Source organism: Macrosteles quadrilineatus, unplaced genomic scaffold, assembly GCF_028750875.1.
Source record: "Macrosteles quadrilineatus isolate MER2022 unplaced genomic scaffold, UCM_ALF_1.0 Scaffold_5__1_contigs__length_97177068, whole genome shotgun sequence".
In the NCBI taxonomy this organism is placed as follows: Eukaryota; Metazoa; Arthropoda; class Insecta; order Hemiptera; family Cicadellidae; genus Macrosteles; species Macrosteles quadrilineatus.
This window is the reverse complement of record NW_026542598.1, coordinates 70,576,671-70,596,845: the sequence shown is the minus strand read 5'-3', so window position 1 is coordinate 70,596,845 and position 20,175 is coordinate 70,576,671. Positions and strand designations below refer to the sequence as shown.

The following is a 20,175-nucleotide window of genomic DNA, read 5'->3' as shown; positions in this document are numbered from 1 at the left end:
TTGTTATTTTGTTTGGCAAAACCTAGAATAATATTTCTTTTTATCCCAGTTATATCCATTTACCCAAATCGTAAGATAAAACAGACTACTTACTCAATAACACCAGAAAAGCCACAAAAATGTTCATGTTCCATTGGATGGTGAACGAATGCTTCGCACTTAGTGATAAACTTCTGTTAAGTTGTTAACTTTAAGGTATTGAACAGGTGTTGAAAATTACATTTTAATTGGGATGAGCTATGATGCACATGCACTACTGTACAGCCCGATAGACTTGTTTCACGTATTCGCAAAACATATTTTTTTCCAATTATGAAAAAGTAATATAAAATTGAAATAAAAACTTCACCAATATTTCTGAATTTTTATTTTATGAGGCCTTTCGCCAGCTATGCTTGCATCATCAGACACATCACAAAACTGAAGGTTATGGTTATGTTTAATAATCTATACATATAAAATCCAATGTATGTATGTTTGTTTGTTTGTCCTTTATGGACTCCGAAACTGCTCGACAGATTGTAATGAAACTTTCAGGCATTATTAAGCATTATTCAAGAATGGTTTGTGTGAAGTTTGGTGCAGATCCGTCAAAAGGGCTCCGCCCCAGTGGCTCTGGAGTTTCGAATGTTAACCTTATGCACTTCTCAATTGATTATTACTCTCTCTACTGTATGCTATTTATAATCAGTGTGCGTCTGTGCGAATCGGCTGCAAATCTCACTTCAACGCTTTTCACATAGTAAAAATTGCAGAATTGCTGTTTTATTGTAAAATTATCGGATTTAAAATGCATATCGTATAGGCCTATAATGGAATAAAAACATATTTGGTCACACAACATTTGTTTACAAAAGGATGTTTTACATTAAAACTGCAAGAAACTTTGTCTTTATATGTGTAAACTAGCTGATCTGAATTGTACACGGTTTTGACTGACTACTGAATTCCCGTACGTAGGACGGGCTAACACCTCGTGTGCTAGTTAAGATGATTCGTTGACTATTATAATGTTATGACTCTTTTGTTTACCTTTTTATTATATTGCAAAAATAATGTCATGGCGACCAATAAACCCATAAGGCCCATGTTAAATGTCTAAAAATATGTTCAGTAAATAGCCTATGTTGGTGAAGAATTGATTAAATTTAGCATATTCCTTAATAGAGAGTTGCAAAAAAAATATCTAAGTACATAGATTGGATGTCTACTTTAGTATCCAAAGTCAACGAAATAATTCACCGCTTGTCTTGGGCTAATGTGATAGTACACAACCAATCACGGCCCGACTTAGTGACGTAGACGAATTAACTCTGACGTCACTATACGTCTTGGTAGCACATGTTTAGTGTCAAGAGTTACATATGTATGCATCACCTTGCGTATGTCCCGCTTCAGCTGACGTTGCAGACATAACATAATACATGTTGAACATACATTACAGATTACAGCACACGCCAGGTAGACATATACACCTTTATGATACCTTATTGAGATTTCTTAAATGTATTTTTAGAGGACACCTGAAGGTTGACATTTTGAGTTGTATAAAGTGTGGTCCATACATACATAACGGATAATTTTTAAACATATGTCAATCAGCTGTCGTTAAGAGTAAAACTTTCATTGTTGTATTAAACAACAACAAATGGCTTGCCATTTGAGTAATAATGGATCGTTGGACAGTAAAAATGGTACAACACAGTGCCTTTGGCATTGAAGCCAATTAAAAAAATAACGAATCCACGATTGTAACTCAGAGGTTATTTTGAAATCATTTCAACGTCCGTCGTCATGGCGCGGTTCTCTCTAGGAATACAGCTATAGGTAGGAGTTTAAAAAGAATTAAAGGGACCTGTTCTCAGGAAGTCCGGGGAAGTCAAAGTCTAGGTGCGTACAGATGAGAACATCGTAAGAGTTCGGGAATCTGTTCTTCGAAGTCCTAAAAAATTGGCAAAAAACATACTGTTGCTATAGATGTTTCTAGGACCAGTTTACATTGTATTTTACATGACGATTAGAATTTTGGCTATGTAGTAATCAGTAAGTGTTGCTAGTAATTTAAATATAATTAAGCATCCTAATAAATATTTCAAAAGTTCGATTCTATTCTTTTATGAAACTTACAGTTCAGTGCAAGCTAGTTCTAGTCACAAAACACTACAAGTTTTTATTTGTTAAAGACGCAATTTTTCTATGTGAGTATTCATATATTGCCAATTAATATAATGGAATTCAATCTAGACTATGTATAATTCGACTTCTGTTCAATTTGGAATGGCAACGAATGAGGCATGAAGGGAAATGGTGAGTCCGTCGTAAAGTTTGTGTAATTTTGACAGATATTGCCACTTTCTCATAATATAAGGGCGCATTTCCCCGGAAAGAACAGTTACGCTGATCTTATGGACCGAGTTTCATTTCATTACGTTTCAACTCAATTTTCAAAGTGTGTTTCAATCCCTTTCGTTTCTTAGATATTGAATCAAAATATTAAGGTTTTTGAAAACGTTTCTTTTTTTGTTTAGTGGTCGTTTTAGTATTTTGAGGAAACAAGAAATTCCTTACGGAATTAGAATATAATATGTGATTGTATCATTGCACCGAACAAAACCATTTAATCTCCAATATTTACACAGAGTTATCTTAAACAACATCAATGCGATGTTCACTTCAATTATTCAACAACCGTTATTGAAATGGCTGAAACCTTTTAAGTTTGGTTTTCGATTAATATGAAGCAATATTCAGAAGTCTAAATGAAGTGGGTTTCAAATATGTTGCAAACTCAAAGATAAATAGACAAAGTATTTTGCATGTGTAAAATGTCAAATTAAATTGGTTATCAAAGTAGATAACATCTCATAGTTAATTTATTGTAAGATGAGTGGTCGGCTGATAATTAGTACGTGTGTCTATTAGCATAGAGGTTTGGGTTCGAATCCCAAAAATACTGTGTTTACTTCTTCCCATCTACATAGTATGTTTTGAAATTTGGATTTTAATGGTAATTTTCCTATGTACACAAAAAAATAACACGAATATCGTTGTTTTGACAGCTTGAAGGATTTTAATCAAAATGTTTAATATTATAGATCTTTTCATTTCCTACAGATGGTAGCACTCCCATTGCTGTAAAAATGTTATTTAAAGAGTTATTGTAAATTTTTCGATTTTTCCATAAAAACCAACTATAAAACAAAAATAATTTTTTAAAAACTTCAGGAACAGTTCTGATTAAAATATAGTTATAGTTCGGCCGCTTAGAAAACGACCTGCGCGCTAATGCTAAACCAATGCTGGAGGAGGTCGCTTTCTAAGCGGCCGAACTATATTTAGCCCTTTTTCAACTCTTAACAAAATTGTACACTCTCAATTACTATTAATGTTTAAAATAGTTTAATGTTTAAATTATTTAAATGGTTGAAAAGTTATTGCAATTTTTGTGATATTCCTCCAAAAAAATCATATTCCCACCGCTTGCCCTGTAAAGGAATGTTGACAAGCTAATGGGAGAAAGTATGTGTCAGATTGCTGATACCGTTTATTCAAGATGTGATGAAGCCGAGACTCGATGATTGAGAGCTTACCTCAAGCTGTAGGATTTTCTATCTACGAGTATAAAACAAAATGAAAAATGACTAGAACCTTTTCTTCATTAGAGATCCCCTACCAATAAACACCATAAGATAACTTCATTTGTTTTATTAATTTCTTAAGAACGTACACAACAAGATTTGTCTTTTGCTTGTAACAATAACTGCCAACTCTGTGTGTAATAGTCGTTTATATTCATTTTCTTCCGTTAAATGACAGTCATTCCAATAATATTCGATTTGTATTCGGGCTTAATGCTTGCTGACTGCGGCATTTTCTGGAAGGATGAGTTCAGTTTCGATGGCTTTGCTGTTTCAATGTGTAAATGTGATACTTGTGTCTTTAAAACAGTGATTGGTTTCATATTTAAATGTTTTAATTTGCAGGCGGTGCTCAGTTAAAAGTATGTTTCTGGACAAACAAAGTCTAAAAAAGAAACCTGTAATGATTATTTACTTTTTACGTATGAAAATAGATTAAATAAATGAATCATGGTTGGGAAAATGTAAATCAAACCGCAAAGAAAGCTTGAAATTTGTCAAAAGTCTGCTTAAAAAAAAACTATGTAAGAATATTTTTCCCAATTTGATGAGTTTAAATCTTCTGATAATTGATGAAAATCATTCCTCTTTTAAATCGAATTCAAAATATCTGAATTTATAAAATACACATGACAGACACAAAATGTTAGATGCCTAACCTAAATTTAGTTCTTTTTCTTTTCTGCGTCATGGGTTGTGAGATTCAAAATATTATTTTGTCTTGTTAATTTCCATTGTCACTTAAACATCGAAATGAATTACGAACTTTTTACAAAGACATAATACCACTTTGGTTCTTTTGTGCGGCATTCAACCAACTCTTTCACAAAATATTCTATTGTTCTCCCAGAAAAGTTTTAATGGCTTCACTTGATCCTTAAGAATATTAAACAATCAACAATACAAAAGCTCCTGCCTTCAGTTAAGATAAGAACTTCTACAACCTTTAGGGTATTAGTAGACAATCTATTAACAAAAAATTATCACACATATATTGAAAATGTTACTTTTTATTTATGTATTACCATCAATCTGCCTTTTGTCAATTTGTTCAAATCGACATTACAAATAACAAACCACGAAAGGTCGTCTACTTTATATAGATTCTATTTTATTACCGGTATAAAAAACAACTCCCATTCTATAAACTAAAAAGTTTCAATATATCAAGAATAAATTACGTAATTTCCATACACCTAAAATATGGAACTTCTCCCTATAACACAGTTAGGTTCTACTACATCGAATGCTAACTTGTGTATGGATATATGGTGGACGTTTCTTTATAGTTGTTTAGGCTGGGGTGGATAGGAATAATAATTTTAGTCGACAGTAGACTGGAGAATTGTTTGGTTTACAAGAGGAGAAGCTCTTTAATTAATTTTTGCTATTATTAACTCGAAGTAACTAACCTTGATTTGTGTGCCTGCAATTTACAACCTTCATCTAATGGCTTGGATTTTTACATATATAAATGCAATGGTGCTGTCATATAAATTATTTATGGTTTTCCTCACTTGGTGTTTGTACCCTATAATTTTAGTATTTAGATGGCTATTTGATGGGGGCTGAACTAAAATAATAAAAAGCCATGCGTTAAAACACGATAATATTTAGTTATTAAAGAAAATTCAATATATCCCAGTCAACCTTCAAGACAATGGGTATTTTACAAATAAACCGTTTTTGTATAAACTTAATTTTTCTGAAATAATCTCCGTCTAAAAGTTAAGCTTTTTATAGACTACACGTGTAGGGCAGTTAATATCACAGGTCAACAGTAAAATTTAATAATTTAAAAAACAACTAATGACTTCAAAATGTTATGAAAACTTCCTTATTTTATCACAACTCTAACTGTACCCTTGGTTTACCCACAGGACTGGCCTAAAAGCGATTTAGTGTAACTTGGGGTTGGCCGGAATTATGCAGAATAAAGTGAGAATAATTGTGTTGGGAGTCAAAACAGTTAGCAAGTGACATTAATACTAATATAACACAAAGCAGAATTCACTAGCAGAGGGGCTGGGCTTTGTGTATTTTATAATGAAATTACAGTGGACATGCTAGGTAAGAGGAAAGGGATGGTATGAAACAATAAGTACAGTATACACGTCGACTAGAGATTCCATATTACACTCAAACATATAATTGATTATCTTTGGATGCTTACATTAACACCCAACCAATATACGCTTAGGTCGTATCATGAAACTTTCGGTAATAGCTGATTACCTATAAAGGGAAATTCGCTAAAAATACACTTGTTACGTAGGTAATTAGCATATAATTACCTATTTTAGTGAGTGACATTACTTGTCACCACGATGCTGTACTATAAGCCTAAATCATTCTTTTATGGACCTACTGAACTTACGACAACTTTAAGGTTAGTTTTGTCCACTTTAAGTAGACAAATGTTGTTTACTATATGTCCCTTGTAATTAAACTAAAATTTGGAACTATTTTACCACATATAATGAGATCAGAGACTAGATAGTTAAAACAATTCCACAGGTTCCCAACATTAACTGTAAAAGACATTAAAAAATATGAGGGGAACATCGTCATCAACAAAGTTTCCGGGTATCGAGTAGTTAATAGAGCTAGTCTTCAAATTTGAAGACCGACATTTGTTTTCAAACGTCAACGGTCCTAAAATCAGATTCTATTGGGATATCAATTAAAGATTATAATATGTAACAAATCGTCGGCGGTACATGGTAACAAAACCATGTTACCATGTTAAGATTTGGACCGTTGCCTTGAGAAAAAAATAAACTATTGCCAATGACACAGATACACACAAATATATAAACAATTACTAATCGATTCTTTCAAACTTCACCACAACAAAACACACATAAAACAGGCTTAGGATTTTACAGTACCTCAAAACTGTTTAAGATAATAAAAAAAAACTATAAGGGAGGTTTTTTTTTAATTCGTGGTTTAATGTGAGAATTGTTTTTCTGTACAAAATACAGAGCCGCCAATCAGAGTGTGATACTACAGTGGCTTTTTTGACCAAATGATAATATCATTCTACTGAGCTTGAATAATTACGTATTAATTACTCGTGTGATTATCAGTTAATTAACTGATCCAAACGAGTAACTGATGTTTGCTGAATATTTCCGGTGTAATGATATAGAGGATTAAAAAAGATAAGCAAATTTGGACTGTACAGATACACCCAAAACTCGTAAATTGATTACTATTGATGTCTTCAGAAAGTGTTCAAAAATATATTGTTCGTCATACTGCAGCAAAAACAGTTGTTTTAGTTCTAGATTATAAATGCATTCAAAATATTTCTCAGATTTTTAAATTCCACAGAAACAGTTTTCTATTAATACTAGCTGTAACCCGCGGGCTTTGCCCCGTTTAACTTCTTAATTTTCAACATGATCTCGTTCGCATGGCTCAATCACGTCCTGGTTGAAGTTCGTTCGCTACGCTCACTCACCTTAAGGTTGGAGCTCGTTCGCTGCGCTCACTTGCCTTCAGGTTGGCTCGTTCGCTACGCTCACTTGCCTTCAGGTTAGCTCGTTCACTACGCTAACTCGCCTCCAGGTTGAAGTTCGTTAGCTATGCTCACTCACCTTTTGGTTGAAAATTAGCTGTTGTCATAAATGTAAAAGAAATAATAGTGCTGCACCCTTTTGGTAATCCTTGTAACTTTAATGCTCTATTGAACATCATAGAACAGAATCAACTTGTTTAATTGAAACAGCTGTTAAGATTCATTAATTCCATTTCTCATAAGGTTAACATGGGAAACTCCAGAGCCACTGGGGCGGAGCCGATTGGACGGATCACGAAATTGATGGAGTATAAACCTATTCCATGAAATTCTACACGCATGTACCAAGTTTCGTGGCAATCGGTTCAGCGGTGTCTGAGTTTATCACTGCCAAATATACAAACATCCTATTTTATACTTATAGAAGATACTCGTTACCAATCTGAATGTCTCTCTATGACTATTTTCAAACTATTTCTTGTACTGTACATTCGTATGTTTGACAGCTGTGAGATCCACAATGTCACACAAAATACAACAAAAACAACTTTCTTTATAAAATAAAATTCAAATTGAGTTTATAAAATCTCCGATTTATAAGCTAAGGTTCTAAAAGATGTCGGTTCCAACTTCACCTTCACAGAAGGGAAAGCCAAACGTTATCATGTCCAGTTCAGTTCTCCGAGTGCCTTCTTCCGGCAATACGGCCAGAATTGCGACCACAACTAGCAGGATGGGAATGCACAAGTCACAGAGTAACTTCTTCTGCGACAATCTGGAGAAGATCCACTTGAGAACGCCAATCTTAAAGATAGATAGTAAGACGACTTGGTATGAGAAATTGAAGGTCACGTCCAGACAGCAGTTCTTCAGGCATGATTGGGGAGGAGTGACGTCAATCAGGTACCATTAACTGAAAGATTAGCTATATACCACGTCTGCACACCAGGCGAGTGTTTTAGGCAAATAAGAATTCATTATGAGTGAGAATTGAGTTATTAAAATGATAGTTTTTCAACTGTATAAGATTTGTTTGCTTTTAAGCCAGAAATTGATCAAGGACAGCTGGCTCAAGTTTCAACTATCAAAAAGGTACTTACTATTTTTAGGATTGAACTGGCAACCATCTAGTTACCAAGTGAGAAGTTTCCACTCATGTGGTAGCACAGGTAGAATTGGTAGAACTGGTAAGGACCGGAATATTATAAATTACTATGGGAAATCGAGGTTACATAGGAAAAGTTCGTTCTCGAATACAAGTTAATTCAATAACTAATTTCGCCTGATGCCAGCCACTAACCCTTGATAAGTGACAGCTGGAGTTTCAACTTTTTGACGCCCAAATCATTTAGATAGGATAATACAAGTCCAAAGGTCTTTTTCCAGGCCCAAGGCTTTAAGATATATGACCACGTCACCACAGTGATATTTTTATACGAATTTAATCAGGTACTTGTACATCTTCCCAATCATTACTCTCTTCCTCAGATATTCCCAGAACAGCGAGAAGCTAGCTGTTGGATTCAACTCCGGAGACCTCCAGGTCTTCTCGTCCATGAATTTCCCAGCAAAATATTCTCCAGAAACCATCCTCAAGGGTTGGGAAGGCAACGACTCTATCTCCTGTATCCGGTTCCACCCTAAAACCCCAAACGTGCTCTACGCTTCCAGTACTTCTGGAACAGTGATGCGGAGAGATTTTGAAGATTCAACGAACTTCAACGACTTTTTTCTCTCAGAGGCCGGCAATGAAATCTTCAGCATGGACTTCTCTTCAGAAGGCGTTCTGGTCACTGTGGGTAGAGACGCTACTGTGAGAGCGTACGACGTATCCGAAGAGAAACTAATTTCAGAAATGGGTCGAAAGTGTTCCTCCCCGAGTTTTTGCGGAGCGTCAAACTCCGACGAGGAAGACTTCCATGAAAAGAGAATATACAGTGTGCGCTTCCATCCTAGTGAGCCTTCTCTTCTCGTGACAGGGGGCTGGGATGGAATTAGAGTGTGGGATTTGAGAATTCAACGACCCTTGAGGAGCATAAAAGGACCTTTCATCTTTGGAGACACCCTGGATGTGGCTAAAGGGATGATTCTGACAGCCTCCTGTACTGCCCTTGGTGGTGTACAACTGTGGGATTTAGGTTCTGGATTTCTAATGGACAATGTCAATCCAACAAACAAACGCGTTCAACTCTATGGTGAATACCCTTACGTTGCTCAATTCTTCAAAGGTGATCCTACCCTAGACTTGATTCTCTATGGGGTAGGAGGGCTACAACTGATAAGCGTTAAAGAATCTTCAGTATTGTGCTTTTTTGAAGATGAAAAGCCTGTTCAGGCTGTTGATTCTTGCGATAAAAAGTTTGCTTTTGGTGGAAAATCCCACAGCGTGGTCTGCGGTAAAATATTAACCCCTGAATGGCCTGAAAGTGATGCTTCTCACAGCACTTTCTCGTGTGTTTCTCAAACTACGTCGTCTGCAATGGATCTAAATGATGAGCACGAAGTGAAATTAAATGGTTTCTAAATGTGAGTTTTATTTTTACCAGATAATTTTATTTTAGTTTTAGATACAACCGTTATCTACGTAGGTTTGGGTTGGACTCATCATACATTTCATCATTTTGCTCTACACTATAAATGCAAATTTGAAAATAGCTCAACTAAAATTATTATACTCTATACTTGTTTTAATGAGTTTCTGTCACAATTACCAACAAACGACCACTACCTAACTCATTTCATTCTGTTGGTGTATACAATCAAAGGACTTTACTTCAGGCAGATCAATATGCAAATAATCATTTATATGGTACTGTATTGGTAAAAAATGTAAAAAAAAATAAATCTTGTTTTATCACTTACGGTAGGCTACCCATATAACTTTAAAGGCCGGAAATTGTACACCCTTTTGTGCCAAACTTGATTGAAGAAATAGTTGTGTTTTCTCATTTCTCTATGGCCTGATACACTCCTGTAGAGGAATAGTTAATGAATGAAATTAATAAGTGTAATTAACTAATTACAAAAATGATAATGTATATAAATTATTCCTAATAGTTAAATGTTAACTGTAAACTAGGACCATAATGTAATAATTGATGGCACAGTAAAATGTGTTTTTGTTCATCCATGCTTTTAGTCAATGGTAAAAAGTACAGAGTGAACAGTATCAAGTTTTGCCAAACAAAAGTACGCCATAGCTTTGGCAGATATTACTTCCCCCCAGACACATAAAGAATGGTTTTGCAATAGTCTTGTTCTTGATCAACTATTATTACTGCAGAACATTTCTCATCTCAATAGCGACTTGAAATAAAACATCTATCGTACCGGTACTTGGCTTGGTTTTACAATACTATTTTTACGTATTTTAAGCTAAAGTCAATGGATGGTGTGGAATAGCAGTGGGATGCCATATGTACCTATTATGTTCATCAGGGTAAAATCAGCAGGCTACGTAAGTAAAAACAGTTTTAAAACATTGCATTTGATGTGAACCTTTACCCTTATTGCAATGTGACAATTAATTATCAGGGGGGAAAAATTGGGTGGAAAAACAAATCAAATTTTTGTGTACAAAATACGTAGCACTCCTCTCATGATTGTATCAGCAGGTTCACTTCCCACTTTTTATTTAAATATTTTCAAAATATAAAAATGTTTACGAGAGTTCTCGTACCTATATTTATTTGAACATACGACTAATATACCTCCATAACTATTTGAACCAACGGTGTTCTTGCTACTGAGTGTCCTTAAACGAAATCTCACAGTGGTTTCGAACCTATGCTTTACTTTTAAAAGCTACAGTAATAGTTCCTTCTTAGTAGGGAAATGCATTTAGTGGAACCGAATATTTGAAGACAGCTTAAGTTAAATATTCGCTTACTAAAATGTAAAATAATTAATCAACGACCCATTGAAAGTTTAAGAGGAAAAGCAGAAAGAGAGAGTCAAAGGAAACTTGTGGATTGTTAACGAACTCAACAACTAATTTCACTTGTGTTGACGTATGAATATGAAAAGGCAGATAATTCATTTTTCCCTCTACCTCCACACCATAAAAGAGATCATATTCTTTTAAATACGATTATTTTTCATTTTTAGGCTCACACAGTTAGATATTTATTTCAATTAAAATTGAGTTTTAAAAATTAGCTAAATCTATCATTCAATCATTCCATTCAAATGAGACCGTAATAATCTACTAAACAGCAAGATGCGTAACAAAAATACGTAGTTTATACAGTTAAGTCAAAATTGCTTAGGCTTATGCAATAGGGGTGTAAGGTGCTATCAAATGGTAATCCGGACTAAGTGATGTCCGTACTTATGAGGTCCAGATCAATGGTTTACTTTACGCTCAGTTTATTCCCGAAACTTCAGCTTTAACTCGAAATTGGATGCAAACTAACATTTTAATTTTGGTTCATGGACTTTTCCTACCCGTTTTGGGATGTAAGAAAACTATACTATCGTGCAGTGTGTTCATAGTACTACATGAACTGTACACGTTTCACGCAAATGTTTTAGGCAAATTTTTAGACATTCTCTTATGAGGTAAACCAGTATTTATGGTTTAGAAAATTCAGACTTCAAGCTCAGACTGATTTCAGACTAATCGTCAGAGTCGCCTGGTACCACGCACAGCATCTCTCCTGAGCATAGCCATGTTATCAGGATCCTATCAAGGGGAGTGTGATGCTGATACCGGCTCCTCCCCTTTCGGCAGTCTGCTGCATACTCACTTGTGCTTGCAGCTGTCAATGCTATGCATTACAACATACAGGAGAGGTAAGTCTGTAAACTTTTATGAGATCTTTGTTGACCTATGAAAGTTAAAATAATAAATTAGTGTAGCTAATTATCTTGGATTGCAACTTCAAATGTATCTACAATAATCATATTTTGTGTTTAAGATTTTATTTTTGTTGTAATGGTAAATGTGTGGTGTTTAAATATATTTTGTACCTTTTAAATTGTGTCATATTTTAGATGTTTTTTTATGAATTAGTAAATTTTAAAAGCTGTTTCTAATATACAACATTCCTTTTTATAGGATTGTGCCGGCGATCTTCATTCATCATATTGCCTTTAAACATATTTAATTTTGACAAAATGAACTTTTTTAATTTACAAGAAAAGTAAGTAGGCTATATCCCCTACGTCGTGTCATGATGCAACCACCTATGTAGGCCTACGAGTACTTAGGAATAAAATTTCAGCCCGTGCCCTGTTTGAATTGTGATAAACGATCTATTTAAATTTCTAAATCTTGCTTGCAGATTTGAGAGGGGTTCCACTTTGGACAAAGCCATGGCTGATATGTCCTGGTGCCTGTTGATTACTTTGCTATTTGTTAAGTCATCTGTTACACACAACGATCCCTACCATGACCAGTAAGTTGAACTAATCGATTTCGATTAAATGCCTATGTATTTATTTGAATCATTTTTTTTTTTTGTTTTGACTTTCAAGTTCTGCATCAAAAAGTTCTAGGCAGGTTTAAAACTCAAGTTTCATACATGTACAATTTTTTAAACATTTTAGCAGTGGTTTGATTTAGAGACTATTTAGTTATAGAAATTATTTTAAATAGTTATTTCTTCTGATAGTAATGTATATCAGTAGTTTCAACATGTTTACAGGCCCAAACTACTCACGGAAAACGGGAACCTTATAATCATGGCAGGAGCTGACAAAAATATCACCTTGAAGACGTCCGGAAACGGCTATGTGAACCTCAACAATGAAAATCTTCTGCAGATAGCGACCACGGTAATGAATTTGGTTTTTGTTCTTTCAACGTTAGCTTCAGTCAAAACATATCAGGGTTCATCATTTTAGTGTATTGGCTTATTTGTCCACACTATATATTTGCATGTCTGTGAAAGGCATGTGTCATTTTCATGATTTTACTGTGTAACAGTCTTAATTATTGCGTTATGTGCTTAGATAGTAATCTAGCATCGACTTATTAGGAGACATAATAATTTATGGCACAGTAGCAGTATACTGGTTTGGCGAGAGGTCATAGTTTTCTCATGATAGCCAGAATGTCACTGGTTCTATACTGAGAAAAACCCGTATATTTTGGTAGTTTGAGGCTACACACAAGCTGTCCTTATTGGGCTAAATGATCCTGGCCAAAGAAACATCTGGGCTTATTGAAAGGGCTACACGGCACTTTTGATTCCACTCCTACTCTACACTCACGTTATTTGCGTTAAAATGAGCTCAAAATCCTAATTGGTAATCATAATTGGCAACAATGGCAACTGACCAAAACCAAATCTCTTACATGGTCGAAAAGACAACTCCCAGATTTCAGGGCAAACAAGTCAACTGTATACGTGGTTTTATAGGCTGAATAGGACGTTTCAGTGGGGCCCAGTCATCCAATAAAACTTCAAAAAGAAAATAAGTTTTGTTTGTTTCACAGGCTCGTCAAGCTGCAGACACAGTGGTTCGATTCCGGCAGAACTCTGAGGGAAGAATGGAAACTCGTCTAAGCTCACTTAACCGTCTGGTCACCGGACCTCAAGGCTTATCTGCGAGATTGAGAACTCTGGAACGAACAATGTCTGGAGGAAATGGAACAACCACACCATTTGCATCTGTAAGAATACCCTTGCTTTACTATCATAAAATACTAGTAGAACCCCGTCAAAATCGACGGTTAATCTTGAGGTTTTATGTAAATTCAGCTAACTGCGATAGATAGAGTGAAGTAATTAAAATCTTAGTTTAAATGAAGGGAGGATAAACATAATAATAAGTATGACGATTGTGTTCCCTAAAAAACGGGATTGATGAATTCGTTTAACACAATATTTCCTACCTTTTTATCGGCTTTAGGTTGCCCAAAAGGGTTTTTAGGAGTCTTATAATTGTTTGTTCATGAGTTAGTTTCATGTCAAAGCCACTTTCACTATATGGGAGAATGGGTTCATATAATTAGTCTGTCACGGAAAGAGTCAATATTTATTACTAACAACTAATTCAATCTGCTTTAGGAAAATCATTCAGATTGTATCCGGATTTATAAGTAAATCTTCATCTTTGGTCATAAAAATACGGAATTTTATCAGCATATTAAATCAGTTTTTTTTGTATTTGAAAAAAATATCTGATTCTCTAGAAAGCAGTAAGATTCTTACTTCGATCTAAGCAACTTTAATTCCTTCTCTTGCCACATCGACCCATGTATTTAATTTAATCATCCTTTTCTTACTTGATAATTCAGTTCATAGTTTCGCCTTGGCCAGATCGATAACATAAAGCTGTGCATGTATTTCGTGGTTGGAATGAACCATAATTGTAGGAAATTTGATCACAAATCTTGAACATTTGCGGAATCAAATCCATAACCTAGTCCAGCCTTGGTAACAAATTATGCAAATGCGATTAGATGTGATGACACTGTTGTGTTTCCGAATGCTTTGTATGTAGTGAGGTTTAGATGTGTTGTTACATGTGTACAGCAAAGTAAAAACCCTTTACACATTTTTTTAAATACCTGAATTGACATTAGTTCACCTACTTCACCAAAACCATAGATGAAACATACTCCGTAGTTAGTCTACTCCAAAACTTGAACACAGCTTTCATCCTCGACGTACTCATCTATGACAGAATTTTTAACCCGATTGTCGAAAACTTTTATACCAATAAATGAATTTCTGGTGTTCTTTCTTGAATTAAAAAATAATTGGTAATTGAAAGTAGGCAAAAAAAGGCAAGTGCCAACCTTACAATATATATAAGCTAACCCGATAAGGAATAATTATAATTATGTTCCTTTCAAATTGATATGTCACACTTATTTCATAATTTAAAATTTTCTAAGAGCAATAAAGCATATATTTTTGATCACAACATTTAAAACGTATCATAAATTCATCATTTTGTTGAAACTATAAAAAACTTGCCATGCAGTGGAGAATCAATTTAAAATCATAAATAATAATGTAAACATTTAATTTTGACAGTTTCAGTAGACCTTTGAATACAATTTTAATACTAACAGCTGGTTCATTAAAAGTAGTGTAAAATTATCCATATGGTCGTAATGTAAACAAAATTGCTGAGTGAACTTTAAAGGCCTCTGGGGCAGAGTCCCAAGGAAATTTACCTCGTTTCTCTTTTGAGGGCTCGCCTACAGACCAATACCTTTCTTTAGACACCCCTACCAAGTTTCTACACCCAGCCGTTCTCTCAAAATAGCTGTCACAAAGAAAAACAGTTTCAAATTAATATATAGATTTGGACAGATACGTCATAATGGTAAGGTTAGGTTTGAGATAGACGTGATAGAGCTCGCCTAAAAAACAGAGGATCACTGGTTTGATCCAGAAAAATGGCAAAAATGTAACTCAGACTAAAGTATTCACAGTAATAGGTTCAGTACGATTTCAACTTTTTATTAAAAAGTGCCGTAGTAGTTATTGTATATTTTATTTTGTATGAGTTAAAAGTTCAGTCTTCCCTTTTCTTTCAATATTTAAACGCGTGCGACAATTTTTACCTTTTTAATACGACGTCTATTCTAACCCTGCTCCTCATGTCACTATAATATAACATCTGCCTCTTGATGGATTTGAATAAATACAGCAACGTTTTCTAAACAAATAGTTTTATTCTCTCATACTATTTTTAAAGGTTAGATTTTTTTACTGAATCAATGTGCAGATCACTGAAACTATTTCAACGTGAGTTACGGGCAATTAAAGATTTATTAATTTGGTAATTGTTCTCATAAAGCTCCTTTGTTCACAAGTTACACTACTAAGCCTAATAATATAAAAGTTGAATTACGTCTACTTTCACAGGGAACAACTAGATCCAGCAACATCCGAATCAACCGTTTGGGAACCAGGGTAAGTGGCTTTTGTTTGATAACTTGACGTCAAATAAGTTTCTCTCATGATATTTACAATTGACTTGATTTATAATAGTTACCAAAAGTTTATATGGTTTTACAAAAAAAGGTCCATAGCATTAAAAACACATCAAAATTTATTTGTATACTTTTCATTCTGGAAATGATCCCTATTCCGAAAACAGAATAACACACTCTAAATATAACTGAGAATACTAAATTAATATGGAACCATGCATAACGTCCGATTATTTTATTTCACCATCCGCATCTATTTATTTCTGGCTTAACAAAAGGGTTCAAATTCCCAAATAACTCAAATTACGATGTCAACATAATCTGTCAAATCTTTGTTATTGGGAAATCTATCTAAATAGTACGGGTATATAAAGATTTTCTCATTCGGTATATGCAAAATAATAGGTATGTAACTGCTTCATAATTTGTTACCTATTGAAAGGTTATGAAAAGTTTTAGCGATGTTTGATCAAAGGAAAAAATTAGTTATAAGTTAATTCCTCTACATCTCTCTTGATTTAGGTAAGGACTGTTGAAGTTCAACTGCGAAACTTGCGCAACTTGCTGACAGTAGACGAGTGCCTCAGCAACCCATGTAGGAACGGAGGAACATGTCAGGACATGTACAACGGGTTTATATGCAACTGTCCGACAAACTGGCAGGTATGTCAACTGTCCATGAGTGATTGCATTGAATCATACACTACTTGAACTATATATACCTACAGTATATAGTCAATGATTGAATGTAGAGTTTGTCTAGCAATCTATCATATTTAATATGTGTGTAATATATGGTAGGCCTACTTCATATACTTATACACACGGTAGTCATTTGTTGATTAGCCTAGTGTATGTATTCACGGTATTCATTTGACTTTATAACAATTTTTAACTTCATTAATATATTGTTATAAATGAATAAAAACTGTATTAAGATGACAATGTTACGAGGGAATGATAGATGACTAGTAAAAATAATCAAGCAATAAATAAACTTTTAAATATTATAATAATGTCTAAAATTCGATCAACTGGCTTTTTGACAAAATGACTTGTCGGCCAAATGGCAGACATTCAAAAACTCTCAATTCCCAAGTGAAAAAATTATACAACTGAACCTAAGTTCAGTGAGGAGTATGTTAAATCTATGGTTCAGTTATATAAATAAGATTAGTATTTGAATAACAAGTAAAATAATAAATGAATAATGCACCAGGTCCAATAATGCTAAATACAACTGCACCAAACATAAAAAAATTAGTGATTGACAAAAGTAAAACAAAAATAAAAATTAATAATTACTTACTATAGGCTACTCGATTACACAAACTAAATAATGAAATACGCTTCATCTTCTCAGGGAAAGCTATGTGATGAAGATGTGAATGAATGCGCCATGTTTGCCGGAACCGAGTCTGGATGCAGGAATGGAGCGACTTGTTTGAACAAGCCCGGTTCGTACGACTGTGTTTGTGCAGACGGTTGGTTTGGACTGCATTGCACCCTTCGCGTGAACGACTGCACAGCGACCGACAGCGCACAGCTGTGTGGACATGGAATCTGTGTAAATCAAGGGGGCACAGGCAGAGGCTACACTTGTATCTGTAATGAGGTAGGTTGAATATACTGCAGAATAAGCTGAGTGGTGCATTGATGTATTCAATCTGTAAGGCAGGGGTGCCCACAAGGGGGGACTGTGACGCAGACTGCGTCATTGAAATTCTTGGGGGGGGGTTGCAAAATTTCAAATGGGGGGGTGGCTAAAGTTAATTGCAACGGTGTTTAACCTGACGACAATCAAAAATATATTATGAAGTCACCAGATATAAAGTCGATTAATTAATGGAAATAGTTATATTATTGAATTCAATTAGTTAAAATATGATTTTAGGATAGTTTAGGATTCGTGTAGGAAGTTATTATGCAAGATTAGCAAGACGTGAGATATATAAGAGGGAGGGCACGGAATGGCTCAACTGCTGTGTTAGATAAAAGATAACGCGTGGTACAGACATATCCAGCTACACCGCGAGTTAGCACAAAACGCTTTGTTGACATAAAACTCAATAAAAAAATACAATGAATCAGCACAGGCACAATACCTTACACTATTGTGTGTATACTCGATTACCTGAGTGAATAGGGAGGGGGTAATGAAAAATACGGTTAATCCATTATAGTATAAATAAGCAGATGACAAACCCATTAAAACGCTGTAAACAGCCATTAACGTCACGATTTGAATTTTTATAAACGAAATTCAATATTGCACAATCATTATTATTGTGCAATAACATTATTATTGTACATTTCAAATCATCATTTATCTTGGTTCAGTTGTACAAACGGAAACGTTTAAATTATGGCTAACTCAAATAATAACTAGCCAAACACTGCATTGCTATAAATAACGTAAATATTAAAGGACCCTTTAAAAAGTGTTATAATCTACTGCTCATGATAGACGGATAGCCTACCGGTAGGTGCTGTATCACAGCATAGGAATTGATAGATAAGTAATAAAAAAGTGTAAAATTATATTTAGAGATAATAAAAACACTCTTAAAAAAGAATGTGACGAGAACGATCTTGTTATTCTTTTTCTTTGTTCTTAGGTTCTTTATTAGGTTTCTCTTCAATTCATGCACAAATTCATCAAGTCGCCATATTTAGGCCTACTCATTGCCCAATCACAGCCTTACTAAAATTACCATGGTTAATCACTCGATCGCAGTTTATAGTAAGCATTATCGTCATCATTCCCCAGCTGTTGTATCTGAAATCTGTTGTAACATAGCGCACATCAGACAGAAGTGTAAAACGGAGCAGACGATTGTTGGCGCAAGCGTTTTTTCCATTTCATTTTCATCAAAGGGGAGCCATGATGTTTCCAATTCCAATGGGAGGGAGAGGGGGTCGTTATATCAAGAGAAAGACGCTGACCATTACGAACGCTATACAGATATTCTGGCAATAAAAATTCCTTAAATTGAGGTGACTTATAAAACTCAAATTTTATTTATATAGAAAGATAAGTTTCCCAGTCCCGTACAACACTGATTCACGGTCTTTTCCCGGTAATCAAAATTCAAGTACAACTTGATACACACAGAATCTCCGGTTCCCGACCTGGATGATGGCTAGTTATTTTATTTAATTTACAGTTACATATACATATTAGTACCCGTGATAAATCAAACCCGTTATGTAAGCCAAAGCCACACGGTTATTAATCTCACTGGGTTTTGGATTTGCTTACAAACGTGATCGGAAATGGTTAGGGCCTACACAGTATTCGTATAAAACATTTATGTAAAGATATCAGTGACAGCTAGAAAAATTAATCTTTATCAAAACAGCTGTTCGTAATTTAATATATGACGTGTTCTTTTAACAGATTATTAGTATCTCATAAATGACGTATGTAGTAAACATGGAGAAAAACAAACTAGAAAAATCAAAAACAAATTGGGTTTTTGATCGTCCTTTATTTTATTTCCAAAATATTGAGGCCATATTTTAATGGCTAAGGATACTCTAGCCAATCCTGTGAATACAATTAAACCATTAGAATCATAATCGGTACTCTAGTTTTCTTTAGAGTAGGCTGCGTAAAATGCCTTCTGGGCCGTGACAGACGGACATAAATTGAGATAAGACATGTTTCAACTTCTTCAATGTATAAAACGTAAAAATAACCCAAAATATGTATAATTCTGAGCAATGTACAGACAAAACCATAACTTTATTTATATAGATTAACTGGGTTTGAATTTTCAATATCTAAAAAAAAATGTATAAAACTTCTTTTAGTTTTACAAATGAGTGTAGGAGTTTTGCCAACGGGTATCAGGTAGAAAGGGTCCCCATCCATGAATTCCACATACTGCGGAGTTTTGCCAACGGTTGTGGGTTGAGCGAGAGTGATTACACGTGACCGTGAGAGTGGCTTCCGCTAGGGGTGGACAAACCAGGCAGGATGCTGACTGTATTCAAAGTAATGGAGTTATGCACCTCTGACTGTGAAAGGAAATGTATTGAATTTTTAACCTAACCTAACCTAACCTAACCCACTGCGACAAGCGCATAACTTCCAAGCGTAGACAACC

At 34.6% G+C, this 20,175-nt stretch overlaps 2 protein-coding genes across 3 annotated transcripts in view; both read left to right on the top strand.

The window, feature by feature from the left end:
* The first annotated feature begins 7,685 nt into the window (after positions 1–7,685).
* LOC128995688 (uncharacterized) lies at positions 7,686–9,688 on the top strand. Its single transcript, XM_054420705.1, has 2 exons — positions 7,686–8,067; positions 8,653–9,688. The coding sequence occupies exons 1-2, from the start codon at positions 7,781–7,783 to the stop codon at positions 9,686–9,688; spliced, it is 1,323 nt and encodes a 440-aa protein (XP_054276680.1). The 5' UTR covers positions 7,686–7,780.
* A 2,225-nt stretch (positions 9,689–11,913) lies between these two features.
* The window catches only part of LOC128993929 (cubilin-like), a 100,652-nt gene continuing 92,390 nt past the window's right edge, over positions 11,914–20,175 (top strand). For both annotated transcript variants that reach the window (XM_054418053.1, XM_054418052.1), the window contains exons 1-7: positions 11,914–11,958; positions 12,450–12,563; positions 12,813–12,942; positions 13,607–13,783; positions 15,996–16,043; positions 16,586–16,726; positions 17,427–17,678. In XM_054418053.1, coding sequence (XP_054274028.1) covers positions 11,936–11,958; positions 12,450–12,563; positions 12,813–12,942; positions 13,607–13,783; positions 15,996–16,043; positions 16,586–16,726; positions 17,427–17,678 — 885 coding nt within the window. In that variant the 5' untranslated portion in view covers positions 11,914–11,935. The remainder of the gene's footprint in view (positions 11,959–12,449; positions 12,564–12,812; positions 12,943–13,606; positions 13,784–15,995; positions 16,044–16,585; positions 16,727–17,426; positions 17,679–20,175) is intronic.

What these genes read in the sequence shown, in the direction of transcription:
- LOC128995688 (XM_054420705.1), top strand. Translation starts at nt 7,781, where the DNA reads ATGTCGGTTCCAACTTCACCTTCACAGAAGGGAAAGCCAAACGTTATC. An exon ending in GGAGGAGTGACGTCAATCAG is followed by an intron (nt 8,068 to 8,652) that starts GTACCATTAACT and finishes TCTCTTCCTCAG; the next exon opens with ATATTCCCAGAACAGCGAGA.